This window comes from Pongo abelii, chromosome 1, assembly GCF_028885655.2.
Source record: "Pongo abelii isolate AG06213 chromosome 1, NHGRI_mPonAbe1-v2.0_pri, whole genome shotgun sequence".
Lineage (NCBI taxonomy): Eukaryota > Metazoa > Chordata > Mammalia > Primates > Hominidae > Pongo > Pongo abelii.
Window position 1 is genome coordinate 207527787 of NC_071985.2, and position 25149 is coordinate 207552935.

At 42.8% G+C, this 25149-nt stretch overlaps 1 protein-coding gene across 3 annotated transcripts; it reads right to left on the reverse strand.

Moving 5' to 3' along the window:
* Positions 1-6194: 6194 nt before the first annotated feature.
* PDIK1L (PDLIM1 interacting kinase 1 like) lies at positions 6195-20698 on the reverse strand. 3 transcript variants are annotated; one of them, XM_054539800.2, is made up of 3 exons: positions 20335-20698; positions 17152-17475; positions 6195-9905 (listed from the first exon to the last, which is right to left on the reverse strand). In XM_054539800.2, the coding sequence occupies exons 1-3, from the start codon at positions 20572-20574 to the stop codon at positions 9165-9167; spliced, it is 1305 nt and encodes a 434-aa protein (XP_054395775.1). In that variant the 5' UTR covers positions 20575-20698; the 3' UTR covers positions 6195-9164. The 3 variants fall into 3 exon arrangements, with proteins under 3 accessions (XP_054395775.1, XP_054395766.1, XP_024095568.1); XM_054539791.2 differs by having other exon boundaries at positions 17152-17453; positions 20315-20580; XM_024239800.3 differs by lacking the exon at positions 20335-20698 and adding an exon at positions 19820-19961 and having other exon boundaries at positions 17152-17453.
* Positions 20699-25149: the final 4451 nt, after the last annotated feature.

Sequence of the window (25149 nt, forward strand, 5' to 3'; positions counted from 1 at the left end):
AAAAAACCCAAAAAAATTGCAGGAGATTCTCAGTCATTATTACCTCAACTATTGCTTTTGTTCCTTTCTCTCCTTTTTCTGCCTGTGATAGTCCCATTACATGTAGGTTATACCTTTTATAGTTGGCTGACAATTATTTGATATTCTGTTCTTTAAAAAAATTTTTTTAGACTTTTTCTCTTTGCTTTTCAGTTTTGGAAGTTTGTCTTGTCATATGTTCAAGCTCAGAAATTCTTTCCTCAGCCATGTCCAGCCTACTAATGAGCCCATCAAAAGCATTCTTCATCTCTATTACAGAGGTTTTGATCTCTAGCATCTTTTTGACCCTTAGAATTTCCATTTCTCTGCTTACATTATCCATCTGTTTGTGCACATTGTCTACTTTTTCCATTGAAGTCCTTAGCATATTAATCACAATTTTAAAAAAATCCCTGGCCTGATAGTTCTAGGATTCTTGCCATATCTGACTCAGATTCTGATGACTGTTCAGACTTTTCAAATTGTATTTTTTGCTTTTTAGTATCCCTTGTACTTTTTTGTGAAAGGTGGATGGAATGTACTGGCTCAAGGAACTGCCATAAATAGGCTTTTAGTAATGTAGTAACATGTGGGGATGGTGGGTGTTCTATAATCCTATGATTTGGTTGTGGGCTTTTCATAGGTGAGCCTGTGCCCTTGAACTGTGAACTTCACCAGTGCTTCTCTTGGTGAAGTCCCTTAGGTGATCAGGATGGCTAGAGGGGGCTGGAATTCCCTCAGATAGGTTAGGGTCAGCTGATAAAACCACAGCAGATGAGGCTCTGGTAAAACAGTTGCTCCTTAGGGTTGTCCTTGTTAAGAACAGAATGTTCAGGCAGGTTTCAAAATGGTTCCTTTCCCCCTCCCGTTAGCAGAAGAATGAGCACCTGTGAGGACCTGGCAGAGCTCCTGGAGGTAATAGTGTGGGGGGCCCCCTGTGATTGGGTCCTCCTGGGCTTTTTAGCTCTCAGAGTTGACCACACTAAGCAATTCATCAATTACAGTTTAGATTTTCCTACCCCTGCACCTTTTCCACACTAGTAAATTGTGATATTCTGTATCGACCAATGCATCTCTCCAATTACGGGGGCAGCAGTCTGCCCTGTGACCTCACTGCTCTGACATATCTAAGAAGAGTTTTTGATTTTTCCATGTGTTCAGCTTTTTAATTGTTGTTAGGATGGAGTAGTGACTTTTGAGCTCCTTTTGTGCCAAACCAGAAATGGGAAGTCCTAATTTTTTTTTTTTTTTTTTTGAGTCTGGGTTTTGCTTTGTCTCCAGGCACTCCAGGAGTGCAGTGGTGCGATCTCGGCTCACTGCAGCCTCCAACTCCTGGGCTCAAGTGCTCCTCCCATCTCAGCCTCCTGAATAGCTGGGACTACAGACACGTGCCACCACACCAGAACCCCCAGCTAATTCTTTTTTTTTTTTTCCCAGTAAAGATGAGGTCTCATTATGTTGCCCAGGCTGGTCTTGAACTTCTGGGCTTAAGCAATCCTCTTGCCTTGGCCTCCCGAAGTGCTAGGATCACAGGCATGAGCCACTGCACCTGGCCCCTTTCTAATATTTTTAATTGGCTGGTAGACATTTTGAATTTTATATTGTTGAGAAGTGGAATTTTTGGACTCAAGTATTTTTGAGCTTCGTTCTAGCACATTATGTTACTTAGAAAAATGTATTTTGTTAAATAAAATGTATAGGAGACCATTATTTTGGACTGGCCTCGTACACTAGGCACTAGCAGACCAGGCCAAATCAGAATGGAGTCACTCATGCTGGGTGCCACATAATTAAACTGAACTCTGAAACAGGCCAGTCCACCCCCCACCCCGCTACCAAAAAAATACCCCCAGGAGATTCACAGCAACCAATCAAAAGTGGCCCAGTTTACCTGAGCTGGCATGAAAATGAAGTTCCCTCTGTTTTTGTTGTTATTGTTGCTGTTGTTTTTAATTTTTAAATTTTAATCTTTTTATTTATTTAGAGACTGTTTCATTTTTGCTAAATTGCTTGTCTTTCCGAGTTTCACAGCAGAGTTTTTGGTTTGTTTAAATTCATTATAAATAGACATTTAGGATGTCAGCTTCTGACCTCATGGACTCTGAGCTTACAATTCCCCTGGTCTATCACAGGCCATGCATATGAGGAATAAAAAATCAAAACATTTAAGATAAGTAATTTTGTTATAAAGAAATATAGCTATGCACCCCAAACACAGAAAAAAATTCATTAAAAATTGGTCTTAGTCCTGGTGGGCGTGCCAGTGATTCTTTTAGGTTTGGACCTTGACTGAGAGAATTTCCAGTTGCTCTCTCCTCTCTGGGCAGAAGTTCTAGATGATCTGATGGGCAGGGACTTAGGCTGTGTCCCCGGGGGCTCTGGTCCACTAGTTGTTGGGACCGCCTGGGAGGGCACAGCAACCCACTACACCTGTGTCTGTTTCAACCCTATAAGGAAAGTAACTTTGAAACAACCAGACAATTTTCTGTTCTCTGTTTCTGCTTGTCTCAGGCCTTTTCTGTCTATAAAACCAAACTTTTCTGCTTGGCTTATCGGAACATTCACTGTATTTTATAGAATAAGGTGTTGCCTTTTTCTAGAATCACAAAGAAAAGCCATAATCTTTAAATCAAATTTGCTGTAATTTTGTCTGTGTACCTTTCAAGACTTACTTTTAAGCTTGGATAGACAGGTCCAGAATAGCTGTTAGCCTTGGCCTCACTATTGAGACAATACTCTTCTGTGATGCTCTGTATATTGGAAGAAGGTCTTTCTGTTCTGGCTGGTGGAAATATCAATTATTCTTGGTCCTGTGTGAGCTCCAGGATTGTTCTGCCTAATCCTTTCAGGGGATCTTTCCTGCATTCAGGTCTGATAGTTTCTTCATAAGCATGACTGATTAGTACTTAGCTGATACCGTGTGTGAATGTGAGTTTGTGAGTGTGTGTGTGTGTGTGTGAGAGTGTGTGTGTGTGTGTTTTCTTTAAGGCAGGTCTTGCTCTGCCACCCAGGGTGGAGTGCAGCGCGGTGATCCCAGCTCACTGCAGCCTTGACTTTCCCGGGCTCAGGTGATTCTCCCAACTCAGCCTCCAAGTAGCTGGGACAATAGGCAAACACCACTACACCTGGATAATTTTATTTTATTTTTTGTAGAGACAGGGTTTCACCATGTTGCCTAGGCTGGTCTCCAACTCTTGGGCTCAAGTGATCATTCTGGCTTGGCCTCTTAAAGTACTGGGATTACAGGTGTGAGTTACCTGGCCCTGCCTCAGCTGATATCTTGAAGAAAACTTTCTGCAAAGGTCTGGAACTCTCACCGACAAATAAAAAACAAGGCAAAAAAGAAAAGAAAAAAATAAACAAACAAGGTCTGGAATTCTTTGTTACCATCTGTCTCTCTCTCTCTCGATACTCTGCCCCATGAATCCTAGCTGGCTTGTGCTCCCTGAACCCTGAACTCTGTCTCCTCAACTCAGGGAGACTGTTGAACCTTGTTTAGGTACTTATTCCCTGTACAGCAGCCTAAAGATTCCCTCCAAGTTGGGGCAACCACAGGGCTCACCCCATTTGATCCTTTTCTCCCAGGGATTGCTGTCCTGCACTGCTAGTTTCCCAGTGTCTGACACTTGAGTTGTTTATGGCAGGAATAGAACCCTGTTACTCCATAATGGCCAGAAGCAGAAGTCATCAGGATTTTTGCTTGCTTTTGCCATCCTCAGGTTAAAATTGTAACATGCAGCCAGAGTTGAGAAACACTGAGTCTACTGTAATTCCAACTTCCAAGTTCTAGCCATTGCTGCCGTGCTCAACGCCGCCCTCACAGCTGTGCTTCTACTGTCGCTTCTCAAATCACGTCAGTAAACGCTCCCTGCCTTCTACCTAAAGCCAGGAGAAATGGCATGTCATGCTAGTATTTGGTACTCATTACTATTTTCCTAATTTCCACGCGTGGTAGTCTATGTGAAAGAGACAGTAAACATCCTGAATTACTATCAATCATGTTATCAGCAAGTAGAAGGAGGAAAGAAAACTGGGCTGAGGGGATTTTTATTGAACTATCCTTGTTCTTAAATAGGGCTGCAGGGCAAAGAGACACGCAGGACATCATCATAACTGAATGTATTTCTGTAATAATTGTGGTAAAAATGTAAGCTAAATTAAACAAACCAATCAACGTGCTCCCTATCAGCAGTACAAATTAGCAGTAAAGGCAGCTCAGAGTCATTTCCTAGGAGTCCTCCTGGGTGAATGGGAAGCACTGACATTTCCTGAGCACGCCACGCATTTCTACATGCATCAGCTCCTTTTATCTTCACAGTGCTCTGAGTCAGGTACTGTCTCTGCTTAAACATGTGGGAAACTGAATTTGAGGGGCTAGGGAACTCATGAAAGTCACACAGCTAGTAACAGAAAGGTAAAGAGTCTATTTTCAAAGTCTGTGTCCTTTCCTTCTGCCTGATAATAGCTGTCACCAGTAGCCCCAATGCACATTTCTTAAAAATAAAATTTTTCTTGAAGTATAACATACCTAGAAAAAAAGTAAACATTTTAAGTGCAGCTTGATGAATTTTTTTTTTTTTTTTTGAGATGGAGTTTTGCTCATTGCCCAGGCTGAAGTGCAATGGTGCGGTCTCGGCTCACTGAAGCCTCTGCCTCCTGGGTTCAAGCGATTCTCCTGCCTCAGCCTCCCAAGTAGCTGGGATTACAAGCACCTGCCACCACACCCAGCTAATTTTTGTATTTTTAAAAATAGAGATGGGGTTTCACCATGTTGGCCAGGCTGGTCGCAAACTCCTGACCTCAGGTGATCCACCCACCTCGGCCTCCCAGAGTGCTGGGATTACAGGCATGAGCTACCACGCAACATCTGCTACTCCAAAGCCTGGGCTTTTTCTGCTAGACCAGGATGCCTTTGGTAATATCAAGTTGCCCAACTTCTGCTCAGAACAAGCTGAGCTTGAAATACCAGGCTGAACAGGAAATAAAAGAGTAAAGTCAAAGCCCGAGCTTTTTTTTTTTTCTCAATTTCCCTCTATGCAATGAAAAATGATTGCAAAGGTGAAAGTACTGCCTTTAAAAGACGCACTTGGCCTTCAAGAGGTGTGGCAGCCTTGTAGGTTTTCTCAAGTGGGAGTTATTATCTAACCACAAACCAACCGTCTGTCATTACACTGCACTTTAGAGGATGTCTATGATTGGTTGGCAAAGAGAGCAACATTTGAATTTAAAGAAAAGACCAAAACAACCAAGTGTCATTACTTCAGTGAGAAAGATAAAGCTTCATTGTCAGAGAAAACTCCAACTGGAGTCAGAGATTAGGCACCAAAACCCTGTCTTAAGGTAAAACCTTTTGTCATCATCTCAGTAACTGGTGTAATTACTGTTAATTTCACCAGGAAATCAGCCCCTATTTTAAGTAAAACTCAGTGAAAAAAATATGTAAAAACCATGTGAAGGTGCTTTGTAAACTGCAAAGGATTACAAAATGCTAGTAAATACAAATATTTAAAGCTTCAATTAAAAACAATCTCTAGAAAGCAAAATTTGCCTGTCTACAAAGGTTATACCAAGGGAAAGCAGAAGAGTAGGAAGCTACAATTCTTTTTTTTCCCCCATTTTTTTGGTTTGATTTTTGAAGCCACAATTCTTGATGCCTACTTTCACTAGGTCACATGTAGAGTTGTTTTCTGTCTTCCATATTCCCCTCTGCTGTTCCATTGGACCACTAAATAGACTGTATCTTCAGGCAGAAATGATAAACATAAAAAAGTGGGCCCAACTTTTTAATAGAAAATTAAACCATGGTCTCAAGTTATAGATTGAAAAATTGCATCTTCTCATTTATTTAATATATATTATGCTGAGTCTGAGCTGCATCCTCAGCTTAATGAAATAGAAGGATAAATGAATAAAAAATTTCATCTCTGGCAATATGAGTTCTTCTTGTGTGCAAAGCAAATACAGCAAGACAGCATTAAAATTTTAGAGAACTTGAAATGCTGAAACTCCTATAATTCAATCATCTTTTCCTTGGCAATCACTTCTATTTCAGAATCATTTAATAGGTAAGTCTGAAAAATACATTGTTTCAGATTTTATCCCTTCTATTTTATGCTCATGAAGTACTACAGAACTACTCACAGAGCCACTAAAGCAGCAATGGAGAATTTTCAGGGTTTTTTTTTTTGTTGAAACTCACTTTATTAAAAAAAAAAAGTCATGAACAATAAATTACAATCATTTTCCCCTTTTATAAATTCTTCATAAAATATATTTGACAATTTTAACAGAAAATTTCAAAAGTTGCTTTCATTTCTTAAGTGCTGATGACTTATTTTTTGACCATTTTGTCATGCTGGTGAATTACTTTGTAGCTGCTACAATAGTTTGATAACAATTTACAATTAAAAACAACAACAACGAAGAGAAAAAACAGATCAGCAGAAAGAACTATTCTGTGTGCTATTTATCTGACACTTAACACTTACTTCATCATAATGACAAAGTATCCCTTAGCACCAAAAAATCTACAGGAACCCCATCTTTCTAAGTGACAACTAGTGCAAAATAACATTCTAGGAACTAACTGTACAATCCCATATTTTAACTGGCCACAGCTGCCTATAAGCTCATTTGAAATATTTGGTCTTTTTTCAATTAAGACAAATTTCAAAAAACACCATAAACCATGGCAAAAGACTCTATGAGGAACAATTGCTTATTGAGTACCTATTATGGGCAAGGCACTGTGTACAAAGTTTTGCTTTCATTTTTTCTCTAGCAAATATCCAGGTATTTCCAAATATCACTAACCATCTTTTCTTACTCCTGGCTGGAAAAGGCCTTTGGCTAAATGCCATTTTTTAATTGTCATTTTATCAACAAACCTTTAGTGCTGAGCACACAGTAGGTACTTAATAGATACCTCTGACTGAAAGAACAAAGACAAAGAATTTACTATCATTTTGCTTGGCTATTTTAGAATACAAGGACTTGATAAAATTCCAGAAGAAACTTCCTGATCACCTCATACCCTTACCCCCAATGAAAGAATTTCACTTCACAGGTAAAACGTTTCCAAGTAAATGATAATCATTAACTATTTTACATGAGGCAGGACCAAAAACTATGCACTTAGGAAACTGTGGCTCCAAGCACATAGACATTTGAAGAGCAAATGATGCATGGGCATACCATCATCTATGAATCTCTGCTGAAGTGTCACGTTATTGACTAGACATTATCATGATGCTTTTTCTTACTCCCTATAGCTCAACTTCCTTGGACGTATCTATTAAATTAAACTAATCTGGTGATCCAGAGGGTCAATTATCATGAGGTTCCAGTGTGTTTCCACCTCTAATTTCCAAACGAATTCTTATACTTATTAGCTTAAAAGTGATGTTAAAAGTATATGATTTTTCATTTTAAGAGGCTTTATTTCAATAAAACCTTTTAGTCCAAATTTTAAACTTCCAGATCAAGTAACATAGTCCAGAAATTTTATGTACTACAATTTTTTTTGTCATGTTTTACATTCTATTTCCTCTGAACACATTTGAAACAGGGAAAAAAATTATGACATATTCCAAAAATTGTGGAAGTTCAAAAAAGCTGAGATTATGCAAGCTATCAATAATTTCAATATTCTAATACTATTTTGTTTGACTTTTGACCAAAAATTCTAGTGCTTTATAAAGATTAACTTAGATACAATGTAAAGTCTATTTAATCTTAAAGGCTAATGTTCTGTTTTAGGAAAGCATTCTATCCTTTAGATTTTAACTATCTGCATTTACAGGAAAACAAATTGTAGACAACCATACAAAGATAACATCAAACTAACTTCAAGAGGAATAATGGTCTGTTTTTTGACATAGACTATATCAGTGATTGTATAAAATGGATAGCTTTTCTACTTTAAAAGTAGTTGATGCCACAATATTTTATCCATTTGCCATACTGTATATGTATCTTCTCCCACTTTAGATAAAGGTGATCAACATTTTCAACGACCATATTATTACCAGTACTGTCTCAAATCAGACAAGAGGAAACAGCATCAGTGCCAAAATGAAAGGAACTCCAGTGACTCAACAAGTGACCATATCAGGGCAGGCAAAGTGAGGTTGGAGCTCATTTGGTTTCTTCAACTTCAGTATAATGAGGCTTAGACAAAGTCTTCAAACCAAAAATATATCAAGTATTATAGTTCATACATAGCAAAGTTTTCAGAAACAGAATAATCCTGTATTCAGATTTATATCAGATTGTAGAAGCTCAAGTGCAGACGTCCCAATGCAGTGGTTTAGTTGGTTAAATAAATGCTCGGTTACCTAAAGAAGGTCGGACTGAATCACCAACCTGCTACCATATGACTGCATGACTAATTCAACTCTTGCAGCTATAGGGCACTGGAGAGTTCAAACATACTTCAGCAGCTTTGGATCACTTAATTCCATTTATGTTTTGCCAGATAATTTTAGACCCTACAAAATGATGCCTTTAAAAAAAAAAAAGCTGTATATTACAAAAAAAAAAAAAACTTAATATGATTTCATTAGGGGGAGGGGCAGAGTAGGAAGATAAGGGAAGGTTTGTTTATTTTTTGTCACTGATTTCACCAGCAAATCTCAAAAACCCAAACCTACATCAAATAATTTAAACAGACGTGGCATTTTTTTTCATATGGAATGCAAAATGCGCACATTCACATACTTACATATACATAAATATATACATATATGTTTCCTTTACAAAGTTTCAAAGGTTGCATTACCAGCATGCAAACCTCTTTTCCCATGGAAATTCCTAATACTGACAAGGAATGTCTAAAATACTTAGAGACATATTTCCAGAAAACTGGACTCTCTTCTCTTGTTAGCTCTTAAAGAATTTTCCTGCCAAACTTCTATCAATAATCATTTTTTAAAAATTTACACCCACATTGGTAATACACATTTGAAACATACTAATAAAACGGCCAACTTGGATTTAAGAAAAATAAGGAAAAAAAAAATCCCACAAAAAATCTAAACCCTTAGAGGGTGGAGTCTAGCTTTTTATATTCTTTTTCAGCCACATAATGTTGCATCACTGTTAAACAGAAGCAGCATATCATCCATGGTATTTGCAAATAATATGTGTCACGTCTCCCAGCTGCTATCTTTAAATGCAATTTGTACTAATCTGAGTTCTAGTTCAAAAGCATCTGGACGATCCTGAGGGTTTGCAGCCAGCATTTCCTTAATCAGTTGTTTCATTCGCCCATTCATAGATTTTTTCTTCACAGGAATGAGAAGTTCCATTTTGGGATTTTCCAGAAGTGCCTCCCCAACAGGCACAATCTCAGTTCCTTGTTTTACATAACTCCCCAAGAGTTCCTTCTTTGTCTCTGTGTCTATGAATGTGATCCTTTCCAGCATTGCCCAGATGATAATCCCAAGAGCAAAGATGTCAGCTTTTGCTGTGTAATGTCCTTCCCAAACTTCAGGAGCCATGTAAAAATCTGTTCCACATGCTGTGGAAAGGAAACACTTGTTTACACTGACAGGTTCTTCTGGGTTCTGCCCAGAGGCTGAACAAACTTTACTTAGACCAAAATCAGCCACTTTGAGTGTAGGTTCCAAGTCACTGGTATCCAACCTGGTTTGAGAAATCAGGATGTTATCAGGCTTAAGATCTCGGTGGATGATCTGGTTTTTATGCAAGAAAGCCAGGGCACTGCTCAGCTGAAGCATGAAGCTGGTGTTAGTTTTACGATTGGGTTTCCTGGACAACAGATACTCATTCATATCTCCTCCGTCACAAAAATCCATCACAAACCACAAATAATAGGCGCTTCTGGGATCAAAGGCAATTTCTCCTTTTAATGAAGTTTCTACAAGCTACAAGAAGGAAAAAAAAGATTACAATCATTTGCATAGGTTATACAATTCAGTTATAGGAAAAGAATAAGTGAAAGGTTAAGTCAGTCTCCACCTTTAAGTGGAAACTCTATAAATATTTTATTTAATCAGTGCTTTCATATATGCATTTTATTTTAAACTTTAAAAAATGCTTCAAATTGTCATTTTGTCTCTGATAAATATATACCAAAGCTCTAAACCAAGGGGTAAAAATTTTAAAATAGCTTTATTTTGAAAAGCGTCCAAGTGGCCACACATTTTCTCCATGTGTCAGTGGAGCTGAACTCTACCCACCTAGCTCATAGCTTCATGAAAAGACCAAAGTTTCAGCAGATAGACCTAGGAAATTGCCAGCTGGGGTATAAACCTCAATTAGGAAACTCTGTTCAATGAAACCGCCTGAAATATACTTCTTACTCATTGCACAGACACTATCAACATAACCTGTGAAATCAAGAGAAAAATGATCAAGGAACAACCAGTTGTTGCAGAAATAGCTGTTCCTGTAGTCACTAATAAAATAAAGACTGACATCGTTACTTCATAAACTTCTATAGGCAGAATGCAAATATGTTGGCTCTTTCACTGGATGACTTTTAAAAACCAATTTATAAAAATAAAATATGCATTTTTTTAAATTTTAAATATTATTTTGTTTTCAAATATGCATTTTGATATTAAAAAATCAACTCTGAATTTGTATATTTCTTCTTTCACACAAGCTGAAAACCTAGACTAAATCACAGTTTTATTTGTTATTGTTATCTAGTTATAACTCTCCTTTACTTGAAATTCAATAGAATTACTTCACTGGACATGAACTATCACTCTAAAATACAGTATATAGTCTTTTTTTTTTTTTTTTTTTTTGAGACGAAGTCTCGCTCTGTCACCAGGCTGGAGTGCAATGGCGCAATCTTGGCTCACTGCAACCTCCACCTCCCGGGTTCAAGAGATTCTCCTGCCTCGGCCTCCCGAGTAGCTGAGACTACAGGTGCGTGCCACCACGCCCAGCTAACTTTTGTATTTTTAGTAGAAATGGGGTTTCACCATGTTGGCCAGGATGGTCTCAATCTCTTGACCTCGTGATCCGCCCACCTCGGCCTCCCAAAGTGCTGGGACTATAGGCGTGAGCCATGGCACCCGGCCCCGTATATTGTCTTTTAAAAGCATTTGTTGTATGGTGTCCTTTTCAGACCCATGAGTTGAACAGAAAAGGCCAAAGAGTTGCTGAAGAGTGAATGAATTGCTAATTTCACATTTAAATCTACTGGTACTTTCTCTACCATCTGGGAAAGCACAAGCAAAGAACATCTCTTCATACCATCTCTCCACATGGCAGACAATAGTAATTGCAGTGATCTGCAGATATCTCTTTTGCATGAGTTTTCCTTGTTGCACATGTTTGCCAGTGAGACAGAAAATGAAAGAAAGGTACAGATCACATAATTATTTACCAGGTGCACTGATACTAAACATGCTTTTCTTCTTCTGTCTTTACTCTCAAAAGCAAACTTCCTAAATAGCTTTGAGCAATGCAGAGTCCCAGCGTTCAAAGAATGTTTTAGAGTAAGGCCAGATAGTAAATATTTCGGGCTTGACAGCCACATAAGGTCTCTGTACCATATACTTCTTCCTTTCTTTTTTTCCCCCAGAAGTCTTAAAAAAAATCTAAAAACTATTTTTAGCATCGAAACCATACGAAAACAGGCCACGGGGCCTCTGGCTGAGAGCTATGGAAATGCAGCGCCCAATCTGCTTATTTTAACATGTAGAGGATGTTAGCCATTGATTTCTCTTGACTAAGGCCCTTCAATGGCTTCCCTGTTCTCTTAGGATATAGTCTAAGCTCTTTAACATGGGTTATGAGACCTTGTGTGCTCTGACTCCTGCTGTCCCCTCTAGCCTCATCTAAAACAACTCTCACTATCTCACTATCTTCTTTCAATTTTTTTCTTTTTTTTTTTTTTTTGAGACAGAGTCTCGCTCTGTTGCCAGGCTGGAGTGCAGTGGCGCGATCTGGGCTCACCGCAACCTCTGCTTCCCAGGTTCAAGAGACTCTCCTGCCTCAGCCTCCCAAGTAGCTGGGACTACAGGCCTGTGCCACTATGCCCAGCTAATTTTTGAATTTTTTGTAGAGACGGGGTTTCACCATTGTGGCCAGGATGGTCTTGATGTTTTGACCTTGTGATCCACCCCTCGGCCTCCCAAAGTGGTGGTATTACAGATGTGAGCCACTGCGCCCAGCCTCTTCTTTCAATTTTTAAACACTTCATGTGCTTTGCTTCAAGACCTTTGTATGTACAGTTTTTTTCTGCCTAGGAAATTTTTCTCACTTATCTAGCTAACTCCTCTTCATACTACAAGTTTTAGACAATTATATATATATATTTTGTGTGTGTGTGTGTGTGTGTGTGTGTGGCAAGGTCTTGCTCTACTACCCAGGTTGGAGTGCAGTGGCACAATCATGGCTCACTGCAGCCTCAATCTCCCTGGCTCAAATGATCCTCCTGCTTCAGCCTCCCAAGTAGCTGAGACTACAGGCATGCACCATCACGCCCGGCTAATTTTTAAACTTTTTGTATCGATAGGGTTTCACCATGTTGTCCAGGCTAATCTTGAACTTCTGCACTCAAGTGATTCACCTGCCTCAGCCTCCCAAAGTGCTGGGATTACAGGCGTAAGTCACTGCGTCCAGCCAACGATTCGTAACTTTTGAAACACAGGATTCTGTAGGTTTCCCTGTTGTATGCATCCTGTACTTCTCATTCATGATATTTATCACAAGTACATGGACTGGCCATTAGGTTCCTATGCATGAGATTGTAACCTCTGTTAATTGTTTTACATTTTCTTCTAGGTGAGGCTTTTGGCTATCAGGAACTGATTCAATGATTCCAACTGAGAACAAGGAAGAAGACATCAGGAAAAACATGGAGAAAAATTTAAATCTGTATGGAGAATATACCATGCATAGGGACTCTGTAGTCATACTACAGATTTGTTTGTCTTTACTAAATGTAAATATTGGTTGTCTTTACTAGATGTAAATTTAGAGAAGGCACTTGCTAAATGTGTTGATGAATGCCTGGACAACTAAACAAATCCATAGAAAAGACAATTTTAATAGAGGTACCAATTACTGAGTACTTACATGTACCAAGTATTGTTTCTGCAACATCTCTAATTTTGACAACTCCTATACAAAGTAGATATTATTACCCCTTATCTTAAATATGAAGAAATAGAGGCTAGGAAGACTTGGGTTATTTATCCAAGGTCATTCAGCTAGCAAAACATACCATAAGTGAAACACAAGTCTATCAGGCTTTAAAAGATGAAAGAGATTTACTAAACAAAAAGGTGCTTTAGATATAAAAATCACTGAATCAAGTCTGGTAGGCCTTTACATCTTAAAACTTTATGAGCTAATGCCTAGCTACTATAACAATTGCTGGATCTGGACTCAGCACTAAATAATACATTTGTTTGTTTATTTGTTTATTTTTGAGACAGGGTCCCACTCTGTGATAAGGGCTAGAGGGCAGTGGTGCGATCATGGCTCACTGCAGTCTTGAACTCCTGGACTCTAGCAATCCTCCTGCCTCGGCTTCCTGAGTAGCTAGGACTAAAGGTGCGTGCCACCATGCTCAGCTAATAAATCTTTTGTTTAAATATCTTTGCTTTTCTAGTTCAAAATAGATCATGCCTCTTAGTCTCTAAAACTCAATGTAAAGTTCAGCAAGGTTCCATCCACATTTTTTTTTTTTTTTTGAGACAGGGTCTGGCTGTCGCCGAGGCTGGAGTGCAGTGGCCCAATCTCGGCTCACTGTAACTTCCGCCTCCAAGGCTCAAGTGATCCTCTCACCTCAGCCTTCCAAGCAGATGGGACCACTGGCGTGTGCCACCACACCCGGCTAACTTTTTGTATTTTTCGTAGAGATGGGGTTTTTCCATGTTGCCCAGGCTGGTCTTAAACTCCTGGCCTCAAGTGATCTGCCTGCCTCAGCCTCCTGAAGTGCTGGGATTACAGGTGTGAGCCACCATGTTTGGCTTTCTATCCACTTTTTGTTTTTGTTTTTGTTTTGGAGATGGAGTCTCGTTCTGTCACCCAGGCTGGAGTACAGTGGCATGATCTTGGCTCACTGCAATCTCCGCCTCCCGGGTTCAAGCAATTCTCCTGCCTCAGTCTCCTGGGTAGCTGGGACTACAGGCACACGCTGCCATGCCTGGCTAATTTTTTGTATTTTAGTTTCACCGTGTTGCTGAGGCTGGTTTCAGACTCCTGAGCTCAGCCAATCTGCCCGCCTCAGCTAGGATTATAGGTGTGAGCCACCATGCCTGGCCTCTATCCACTTTTCAGAGAGAACACAGTAAGAATGTTTCCATATTTTCTATCAATTCAACTTACATAATAAGCACTTTAAGAAAAGCAAACAATAAAATGCACAGAGGCTAAATAGTTATTTTTACTGTCATAAAACGGAAAACTTCAGGGCATTGGCTGGGTGAGGTGGCTCACGCCTGTAATCCCAGCACTTTGGGAGGTTGAAGCAGATGGATCACTTGAGGTCTGGAGTTTGAGACCAGCCTAGCCAACATGGTGAAACTCCATCTGTACTAAACATACAAAAATTAGCCAGGCATGGTGACGGGCGCCTGTAGTCCCAACTACTCAGGAGGTTGAGCCAGGAGAATCACTTGAACCTGGGAGGCGGAGGTTGCAGTGAGCCGAGATCGCACCACTGCACTCCAGCCTGAGCGACAGAGCAAGACTCTGTCTCAAAAAAAAAAAAAAAAGGCCGGGCGCGGTGGCTCACGCCTGTAATCCCAACACTTTGGGAGGCCAAGGTGGGTGGATCACCTGAGGTCAGAAGTTCAAGACCAGCCTGGTCCACATGGTGAAATCCCATCTCTACTAAAGACACAAAAATTAGCCGGGCGTGGTGGCAGTTGCCTGTAATCCCAGCTACTCGGGAGGCTGAGGCAGGAGAACTGCTTGAACCCAGGAGGTGGAGGTGGCAGTAAGCCAAGATCGTGCCATTGCGCTCCAGCCTGGGCAACAAGAGCAAAAACTTTTTCTCAAAAAAAAAAAAAAAAAAAACTTCAGGGCACAGAGTGCTAAACTGCAATATAAATTAATATAAATTAAGTTCTCAAGACTAATACTGCTCATCATACAAGGAAACTTGCAAGTTTCTTAATACATGCATTCGTGTATTTGTTTTTTTTGTTGTTCCTAGTCCAAAACTTTTCTTGTTTTAAAAACAGAGGTTTTGTTTTGTTTTGGTTTGGTTTTTGAGACGGAATCTCGCTCTGTCACCCAGGCTGCAGTGCAGTTGCATGATGTCAGTTCACTGCAACCTCTGCCTCCTGGGTTCAAGTGATCCTCCCACTTCAGCCTCCCAGGTAGCTGAGACTATAAGGCGCATGCCACCATGCCTGGCTAATTTTTGCACTTTTTTTTGTACAGATGGGGTTTTGCTATGTTACCCAGGCTGGTCTTGAACTCCTGGGTTGAAGTGATCCTCCTGCTTCACCCTCCTAAATTGTTGGGATTAGAAGCGTAAGCCACCACGCCTGACCAAAAGCAGACTTTTGTTTTTCTTTTTTTTTGAGGTGGAGTCTTGCTCTGTCCCCCAGGCTGGAGGGCAGTGGTGCGATCTTGGTCCACTGCAACCTTTGCCTCCTGGATTCAAGAGATTCTCCTGCCTCAGCCTTCTGAGTAGTTAGGACTACAGTTGCAGGTTATCATGCCAGGCTAATTTTTGTAGTTTTTTAGTAGAGACAGGGTTTCACCATGTTGGCCAGGCTGGTCTCAAACTCCTGACCTCAGGTGATCCGCCTGCCTCGGCCTCCCAAAGTGCTGGGATTATAGGCGTGATGAGCCACCATGCCCAGCCCAAAAGCAGACTTTTAAATGGTAAAAGTCTGATGGTAAATTCTGAATTTAGACACACTCAAAGAAAGTTGTTTTCTTTTCCAAGAATGACTAGCTTTTTTTTTTTTTTTTTTTTTGAGACAGAGTCTTGCTCAGTTGCCCAGGCTGGAGTGCAGTGGCATGATCTCGGCTCACGGCAAGCTCCGTCTCCCCAGTTCACGTCATTCTCCTGCCTCAGCCTCCCGAGTAGCTGGGACTACAGGCGTCCGCCACTACGCCCAACTAATTTTTTTGTATTTTTAGTAGAGACGGGGTTTCACCGTGTCAGCCAGGATGGTCTTGATCTCCTGACCTCGTGATCCGCCCGTCTCGGCCTCCCAAAGTGCTGGGATTATAGGCGTGAGCCACTGTGCCCGGCCCAAGAATGACTAGCTTTAAGAAATTCTGCCCTAGCCTTTAATAAGCTATGTCTTAATATATTTTCTATTCTTTGAATATAGAGCTACTAGAGATTTTAATTTCTGGCAGAAGCCAACAAAAGAAAAACAGAAAAGCTTTTCCACTTTCCCAGGTTTACAAAAGAGTAATCTGGGAGTTAAGAAAGCATAAGCTTTAGCTGTCATTCTTAGCTCCAGCTCCCAATTGTACCATTTACTATGTATGTGACTTTGGATAAATTCATTATCTATACTATAAGCCTCAGTTTCTTCATTTGTAATGAAGATAATAATAGTCCTTTCCTTATAGGATTGTTTTGAGCAACTGCTTTTAAAGCACTCAGCACAGAGCATGGAACTGTGTGCAAATTCAAATGTTAGCTGTTAGCACTGTTAATAACATTCAGGTGTTAAATCATGTACTTCATGAAAATTAACTGGAATTGCATGGTGAAGAAACCAAATATCCCTCTAAAACAGCAGAGGCTTACATTCAAACCAGTGATTTATAAAAGAGATGCCCAATTACCTAGGGGTGTTGCTATTGGTTGTGGAATTTTTCCTTTTCTTCTGTCCTCAAGTCCAAAATTATTGATTTCAAAGAAATGAGGTTTAGACTGTAGTCTCAAGCACCTCTCTAGCTCCTATCTTGCCCCATTCCTATGCAGACTGGCAAGTACCATTGCATAACAGGTGGCTTATGTTATTTTTAGGTATGTGCATCACAGGTTTAAATAAAACCTTGTTTTAAAGCAAACATCTACTCAATTCTTGGCAGACACTTATCTACTTGTAACTACAAAACACCTGCATTTAAAGGGAAACGTTTGTCTGACCCTTTCATTCCTCTTCTTGCTGGCCAATGCCATGTTCAAATCATTTCTATTTCCCAATCAACAACACATACCTGTAAATAAAGGGAAGAATTAGAGCCGTGGGACATCTTTTGCACCATCCCATCCTTTTGTAGGATGCATTCCTCCAAGTGAATCACATTTGGATGTTGGCTCTTGATACTGCTTAGTGCCCAGAACTCACGAAGGGCTAGTTCAACATTTTCAGGTGCGTGACATCGAATTTTCTTCACTGCCACCCGTGCAGAGGTCTTTCTGATGACTGCTTCATACACAACACCGTAACTACCTCGGCCTACCTCCCGTATTAGATCGTACTTTGGCTGGCTACTCACCATCTTCAAGGTCGAGGTTTCTGGAAAAATCAACAAAGTGCTCTGTTGAAATTATGTATACCTACTGGCTTGTATTTCTTCTTATGTATGATTTACTTGTCATCTGTCTGACTGTCTGCAGTGCTTGAAGGATATTTGCTATACCTAGGGGAAATCTAATTTTAAGAATAGTAACAATAAAGCTAACAGGTAGTATTTACCATGTATCAGGAACTGTTTTAAGCTCTTTAGAATATTAAATTCAGTTAATCTTCATAATAATCTTATGAGGTAGATACTATTATGGTCTTTTTATAGATGAAACTATATAATGGAGAGGTTAAATGAAACGCCTAAGGTCAATAGCTAGTAACTGGTGGACCTGGGATTTGAAACCCGGCCATCTGCCTCAGACGACCACGATTTGAAGCACTACAGTATGCTGTCTCTTATATGAACTGCTTGAAAATGTCACTGTTAAAAATACACCCCCAAAATTCAGCATTCTTATTTACTGATCAGGAAAAAACAAGCAAGCAAGCAAAATCCCAGCTTCTCCTTCAGGCTGACACACACATAATGGTCATAAAACAGCAAAAACAAAACCCCCCCACAATTAGAAATACAAACACCTGGCTTATGCTTAAGGCCTGAAAGTGCACCAAATCATTTATAGAACTGAAAATGTTTGTTTTCATTATGTAAAAGTAAGTGGCCAAACTCTATCTATTCATATTTTAATTTTGTCTTTTATGTCATCTCCTTATTTCTTACAAAATAAATGAAAATAAAGTTTGTGGAAAAGAAACGTTTCTTTTTTTTTTTTTTTTTTTTGAGACGGAGTCTCGCTCTCTCGCTCTGTCTCCCAGGCTGTAGTGCAATGACTCGATCTCGGCTCACTGCAAGCTCCGCCTCCCGGGTTCACGCCATTCTCCTGCCTCAGCCTCCCAAGTAGCTGGGACTACAGGCGCCTGCCACCACACCCGGCTAATTTTTTTGTATTTTTTAGTAGAGACGGGGTTTCACCGTGTTAGCCAGGATGGTCTCGATCACCTGACCTCGTGATCCGCCTGCCTCAGCCTCCCAAAGTGCTGGGATTACAGGCGTGAGCCACTGCGCCCGGCCAGAAACGTTTACTTAAAAATAAAGTAAGCTACTTAGAATACAGTTACCTTTTTGTAGTAATTTAACAATAGCTATTTTAAAATTTTTGTTTCCTTTCTACTAATCATAAGAGAGCTGGAGTAAACAATATCTATTTAGTTCTAGGTCATTTTTGCCAACAAAGATCCTGCATATCAAGGGGCTCTCTGACAGAGTTCTTGGGAATTCAACTTACTGAACGGTTTAAAGGCGAGAGCAAAGGCCCTGCACAGAAATGCTCATGTGTTGAATGGAGAAAGTCTAAAGTGTGCTTCCTCAGTGCCCAAAGAATTTCTAGATTATAACGAACTTCACGAACGAATTCTCATTTGTAGATTGTGACCACGGGCAAGAAAAGTAACCTGAGATTGTACAATATTTATTCTGTACAGCTGGAGAAGCAAAAGGCTACTGAACCTAGAGCCTGAGAAGTTGGGATCCACTACTTTAAGTCCATAGGATAGATTTAATAAAAAGAAATGACTTCTGAGATTGCGTTCAGTCCCACTTCCTCTAACTGGACATCCACCCTTCAAATCGCTACTGAATTTCCTAGTGTCTAATTTCCTGCCACAGAATCCTCTGCGCCGGCTGCACAGCAGACGAGCTTTCCTGCTCTACGGGGATCACCAATCACATCCACTCAAGGTGGTTCGTGTCTCTGAAGCAGTGTCATGTCCTCTCCAGCCTGGTACAGTCCCCATGGGGAAGAGCACCTTCCTGAATAGGGAGGAGAGGGGTGTTTATGAAACCCGTGGGATCCCGGATCCAATAAGGCATCCGGTGCGAACCTAAGTGACTTTCGACCGAAAGTGGCGGGCCCTCGCTCCCGCTGCTCTAACCAGGAGCTGGGACGCGGGCCGGTCAGGCCAGACACCTGCCGGCGCCCGGGAAGGGCCAGTCCCGGCCAGAGGTGTTGCCCGACGCGGCGGCTCAGGCCGCGCTCATTGGCCAAGTGTCAGGCCCTCCCCCTCCTCCGCCGTGCTCAGATGAAGCCCGGAGGGGAGCCTCCCGAGCCCCTTCGCTCAGAGGAGCCAGCCCTGCAGTTGCCTCAGCTCCTCGGGGCTGGGGGCTGAGGGCCAGGGGGAGGTGGCCCCGGTATGAGAGGAGGCCGCGACTGGGGCCGGTGGCCTGAGAAGCGCAGGGCCTTCCCCGGGATGACTCCGCTGACAGGTCTGTGACAGGCCTCCCAGGGAGGGAGGCACATGCAGGGCCGTCGGCTCTGCAGCAGGACCTCTCCGCCACGCCGAAGGGCCAGATTTACCTCAGGGTAGACGCCGCCGCTTCTCCCTCTCATGGGCTCTGCAGGCCGCCATTATCGGGCAGCTCGCGCCTCCACTGCCGCCGCCTCCAGTCAGCAGCCGGCGCGCGCCCCCGTGGTGCGCGCGGACACACCCCCTTACGCCGACGGCCCCGCCCCCCTCCGGCTTTCCGTAGCGCGAGTCGGGACGTTCCGCGCCACCGACGAGGCGCGCGGCCGGCGCTCCGCTCGCCTCCTCCCTCTCCCGAGGATTTGCAGAGCCCGGAGTCGTCGGAGGTGTGCGCGCTCCGGAGCGCACCACTGGTGCTGCTCCCCGCAGGGGTGGCCGGGCTCGGGGACCGCGAAGCCACGCCACGCCGGGGCTCGGCCACCCTCCAGCCGCAGCGGGCGCTCAGGGCCCGCGGCCCCGGGGACGGTCTGCTGCGGCAGGTCCGGGCCTGGGGCTGCGCGCGCCCGGCCGCGGCCTCCCCTCCCCCTACCCGCCCCCTTCCAACCTACCGAACTGCGGGCTGGGGTGCGGGGCTCGCCGGGGTGGAACGCCCGGTGCATCTTCCGCGCGGGTCTCGGGTGCCTGCGGGGCGCGGTGCTTTTTGGCGGGCCCGCGGGGAGGTGCGGCCCGACCAAGGAGGCCTGGCGTCCGCCCCGCCGGGAGGGAGACTGCAGCTTTTGTCCGAGTCACTGAGCCATGTTTGCGGGCGGTGCAGTTGCCGAGACGGCGGCGGCGGCGGCGGCGGCGGCGCGGGGCTGGGTGCGATCATCTGGGAGGACGCCGTCCCCTGCCCCGCCGGCGCGGTGGTATCTCCCTTAAAGAAGCCGGCGCTTCATTGTTCCCCGGCCGCGGCCGCAGGGAGCCAGTGCCACCTCCTCGGCGTGGGGAGTGAGGGCACGGTGGCGCCTGCACCTCGCTGCGGTGCCCGCGGCACCCCCCCGAGGCTCCTGGTGGAGGGTTGGCCTGCAGTCGGCGCGCGGGAGAGGACTTGGTCCGAGCCAGGATCCACCGCGCTCCGGCCGCTTTCGGGGCTGGACAGTCAATGGGGGCCCCGCCGCTGCCGCAGTCGCTCGGCTGCCACACGCTGTTACTCAGATCCCGCACGCTGTCGGCCCCACAGCCAGCCCGGGGTCACTTAGGCCCGCATCCCTCAGTCATCCAGTTGTTAGATCAGTAAGCATCCGCCAGAAAAGTCCATTCCTTCTTCCTCGATTTATTCTGCACCCATTACTTCTCAGCAGGGTGATGATTCCTCCTCCCAGCGCTCGCTCTGTAAGGCACGATGTACAAAGAATCCCTGTCGCTGTGCTCAAAGATCAACCCATTTTATTTTCTGTTCTTTATGCCCCTTCTCCCGAGAGTCTGACACTGGGTTAGGTCTTTACATAAATGATCTTGCTTAATCCTAACCAAACCCCACAAAGGTAGGTTTTATTATCCTGTTTTTACAGGTGAGGAAACACCTCTGCCTCTTTTCACTGAAGTGTCTGTTTTGGGGTGTGTCTACCTTGAATACCCACTCCTGGTGTAACACACCCTCCCCTTAAAAAAAGAAAAAAAAAAACGGTTCTGTAATCTGTTCAGATTTTTGTCCTGAGTGCCATCCAAGTGTCAAGTCTTCAGCTGTTTGCTGGAAACACTGGTGTCAGCCAAGACTTATTTCCTGCCCTCAAAAGTAGAGGGAATATATAGAAGGCTCTGCGTAGACAGCTAACTACCTGTGTGGGTTATTGATCCGAATCAGGGAAGGGACCTCTCTCTCAATCAAAGTAGCGTTTTCATTTTGTCTCAGTCATTAAACATCATAGGAACCCTTGCTCTTAAGTCGGCTGCAGATAGATTTGAAATCCACTCTCACCCCCAGTTTAGGCTCACTTTTAAGTCTGTGAGGTGGGTTTAGATCTTGTGGGACCTGAAACTTAAATAATTTGGGGTGTCCTCCTGAGGAAAAATGTTATAAAATGGCCCTGTGAACACATATCTGGAAAGGGTCCCTATAAGTAAAGGACTCTGAAGCCTAAGATTCTTTAGTTTCAGGGTAAATCTGCCCCCTGCTTATTATGTTATGTCATTTTTTTTTTGGCCTGTAGGCCTCCTGGAGGACTGAGAATTCCTAGGGGCAGGAACCTTGTCTGTGATTCATCTCTGCAGCCTCCTCAGTCTGATATGGTATCAAAATACACCTAAGGCTAGCATTCTCATACATGGCTGTTGGGAAGGCAAAGTGATATAACTGTTAACAAGGAAATTTGGCAATATATAACAATATTATTTGATCCAGTAACCCTAGATCAAATACTGGATTTTGAGGAATCTATCCTAGTAATATACTGGCAAACACACACACAAAGAACAACAAACCTGTATGTACAGGGCTATTCATTATGACATTAATGAATAGCAAACGATTGGAAACTGCTCACATGTCTAATGATAAAGAACTGGTTGAATAAATCATAGTACATACACAGGATGAAGTACTATGCAGCCATGAAAAGGTATGTGGAAGAGGCCTGGCATGGTGGCTCATGCCTGTAATCCTAGCACTTTGGGAGGCCAAGGTGGGCGGATCACTTGAGGTCAGGAGTTTGAGACCAGCCTGGCCAACATGGTGAAACCCTGTCTCTACTAAAAATACAAAAATGAGGCGGGCGTGGTGGCACTTGCCTGTAGTCCCAGTTACTTGGGAGGCTGAGGCAGGAGAATCTCTTGAACCTGGGAGGCGGAGGTTGCAGTGAGCCAAGGTCATGCCACTGCACTCCAACTTGGGCAACAGAGCAAGACTCTGTCTCTTTAAAAAAAAAAAAAACAGAGCAAGACTCTGTCTCAAAAAAAAAAAAAAAAAGACGGAAGATTTCTTATATATACTAATATCAAGTGATCTCTGTTTATTATTAAGTGAAATAAGCAAAGTGCATACAGTGTTTATAGTATGCTATTACATGTGAGTAATGGAGAGATAAATATACATTAAGTACTTATATTTAAAAGGTAAACAATGGAAGAATAAATCCCAAACTTCTAAAAAAATAGTTGCCTATGTGGGTTGGAGGGGATAGAGATGGGAATGAGACTTCTATGAATATACCTTTTGTATAGTACAATTTTGGAATCTTGTAAACATTTCACGTATTTATAAGACAAAGTTCAATAAAATAAAGCACTCCATAAAAATTAAAAACAAATGGAAACAAATGAACCATCTGTAATGTCAGATTGGTGGTGTAACACAGAGAAAATAATTTCAAATGGCTTCTTAAGTATTTTGATTTTTTTTTTTTTTTTTAAAGAGATGAGTTCAGGCCGGGTGCAGTGGCTCACACCTGTAATCCCAGTGCTTTGGGAGACTGAGGCAGGTGGATCACGAGGTCAGGAGATCAAGACGATCCTGGCTAACACGGTGAAACCCTGTCTCTACTAAAAATACAAAAAAATTAGCTGGGCGTGGTGGTGGGCGCCTGTAGTCCCAGCTACTGGAGAGGCTGAGGCAGGAGAATGGCGTGAACCCGGGAGTCAGAGCTTACAGTGATCCGAGATCGAGCCATTGCACTCCAGCCTGGGCGACAGAGCGAGACTCTCCATCTCAAAAAAATAAAAAATAAAGAGATCTCATTCTATCGCCCAGGCTTGAGTGCAGTGGTGATCATAGTTCACTAACTTCCAACTCCTGGGCTCAAGAGATCCTCCCACCTCAGCCTCCTAAGGAGCTGGGACTATAGGCGTAGCTAATTTTTAAAAAGTTTTTGTTGGCTGGGCGCGGTGGCTTACACCTGTAATCCCAGCACTTTGGGAGGCCGAGGTGGGCGGATCACAAGGTCAGGAGCTGGAGACCATCCTGGCTAACACGGTGAAACCCGGTCTCTACTAAAAATACAAAAAATTAGCCGGGCGTGGTGGCGGGCCCCTGTAGTCCCAGCTACTCAGGAGGCTGAGGCGGAAGAATGGAGTGAACCCGGCAGGCAGAGCCTGCAGTGAGTCGAGATCATGCCACTGCACTCCAGCCTGGGCGACAGAGCGAGACCCTGTCTCAAAAAAAAAAAAAATTTTTTTTGTAGAGACAGGGTCTCGCTCTGTCGCCCAGGCTGCTCGTAAACTCCTGGCCTCAAGTGATCCTCGTTTGTCTCTCAAGGTGTTGGGATTACAGTCATGTAATCCTTGTTTGTACCTGTCTAATGGGATACAGTCTAAGGACAAATAAAACTGCATAGAAATACAATTGTATTCATTAGTCTTATTGCTAGTAGTAATATTGATGTTGCTATTTTGAAACTATGATATAAGAAAAAATAAGTAATTATGTAAATAGCATTAGGAACCAAGATTTTTCAGTGTATGAGAACATGTTATAAGTGGAAAAGAAGCTTAGGATAAACTTAGATCTGAATTAGATAGCAGTATGTATTTTTTCTCTTCAAAAATGTATTTTCAGCCTGTCATGGTGGCTCACGCCTGTAATCCCAGCACTTCGGGAGGCCGAGGCTGGTGGATCACCTGAAGTCATGAGTTCCAGACCAGCCTGGCCAACGTGGCGAAACCCCATCTCTACCAAAAATAGAAAAATTAGCTGGGCACGGTGGCAGGCACCTGTAGTCCCAGCTACTCAGGAGGCTGAGGCAGGAGAATCACTTGAACCCAGGAGGTGGAAGTTGCAGTGAACTGAGATTGCACCACTGCACTCCAGCCTGGGTGACAGAGCAAGACTCCATCTCAAAAAAAAAAAAAAAAAAAAAAAAGTATTTTTTAGCTCTGTCTGCTGAAAAGGCCTAGAAGCAATGACCAACTCAGTGGTAAGGAACACCCCTAGTGCACAGATTTAGTCTCTAAATACCATTTTCCAGTTTAAAAAAACATTAAAAATAATTTAAAAGTCATTGACCAACCTTAAAATCACTAAAATGTTTTAAGGTTAGTGTCTATTCCTGAAACAACAGTCCTGGAATTGAGTCTTGTTGGACTTGATTGGCTAAGGGAGAGGATAGGGGATAGGGTCCTTGGGCCCTTCCTCGACAAGCTCTCTGTGTCCTAAAGGATGGGGCTTACTGACGGGCTTAAATCCAGAGCCTGTGGGGGCCGCTAACAAATGTCTTGACATATACTTTCCTTGAAGAGTCAACCAGTGCCTGGCACGTGGTGGCGCTTTGTTCATTAAGTCAACAGTGCTCTCCATGAAATATTATTGCCTTAAAAAAAAAAAAAAAAAAAAAGGCTGGGCGTGGTGGCTCACACCTGTAATCCCAACACTTTGGGAGGCCGAGGCAGTCAGATCACCCGAGGTCAGGAGTTCGAGATCAGCCTGGCCAACATTGTGAAACCCCATCTCTACTAAAAAAAAAAAAAAAAATAC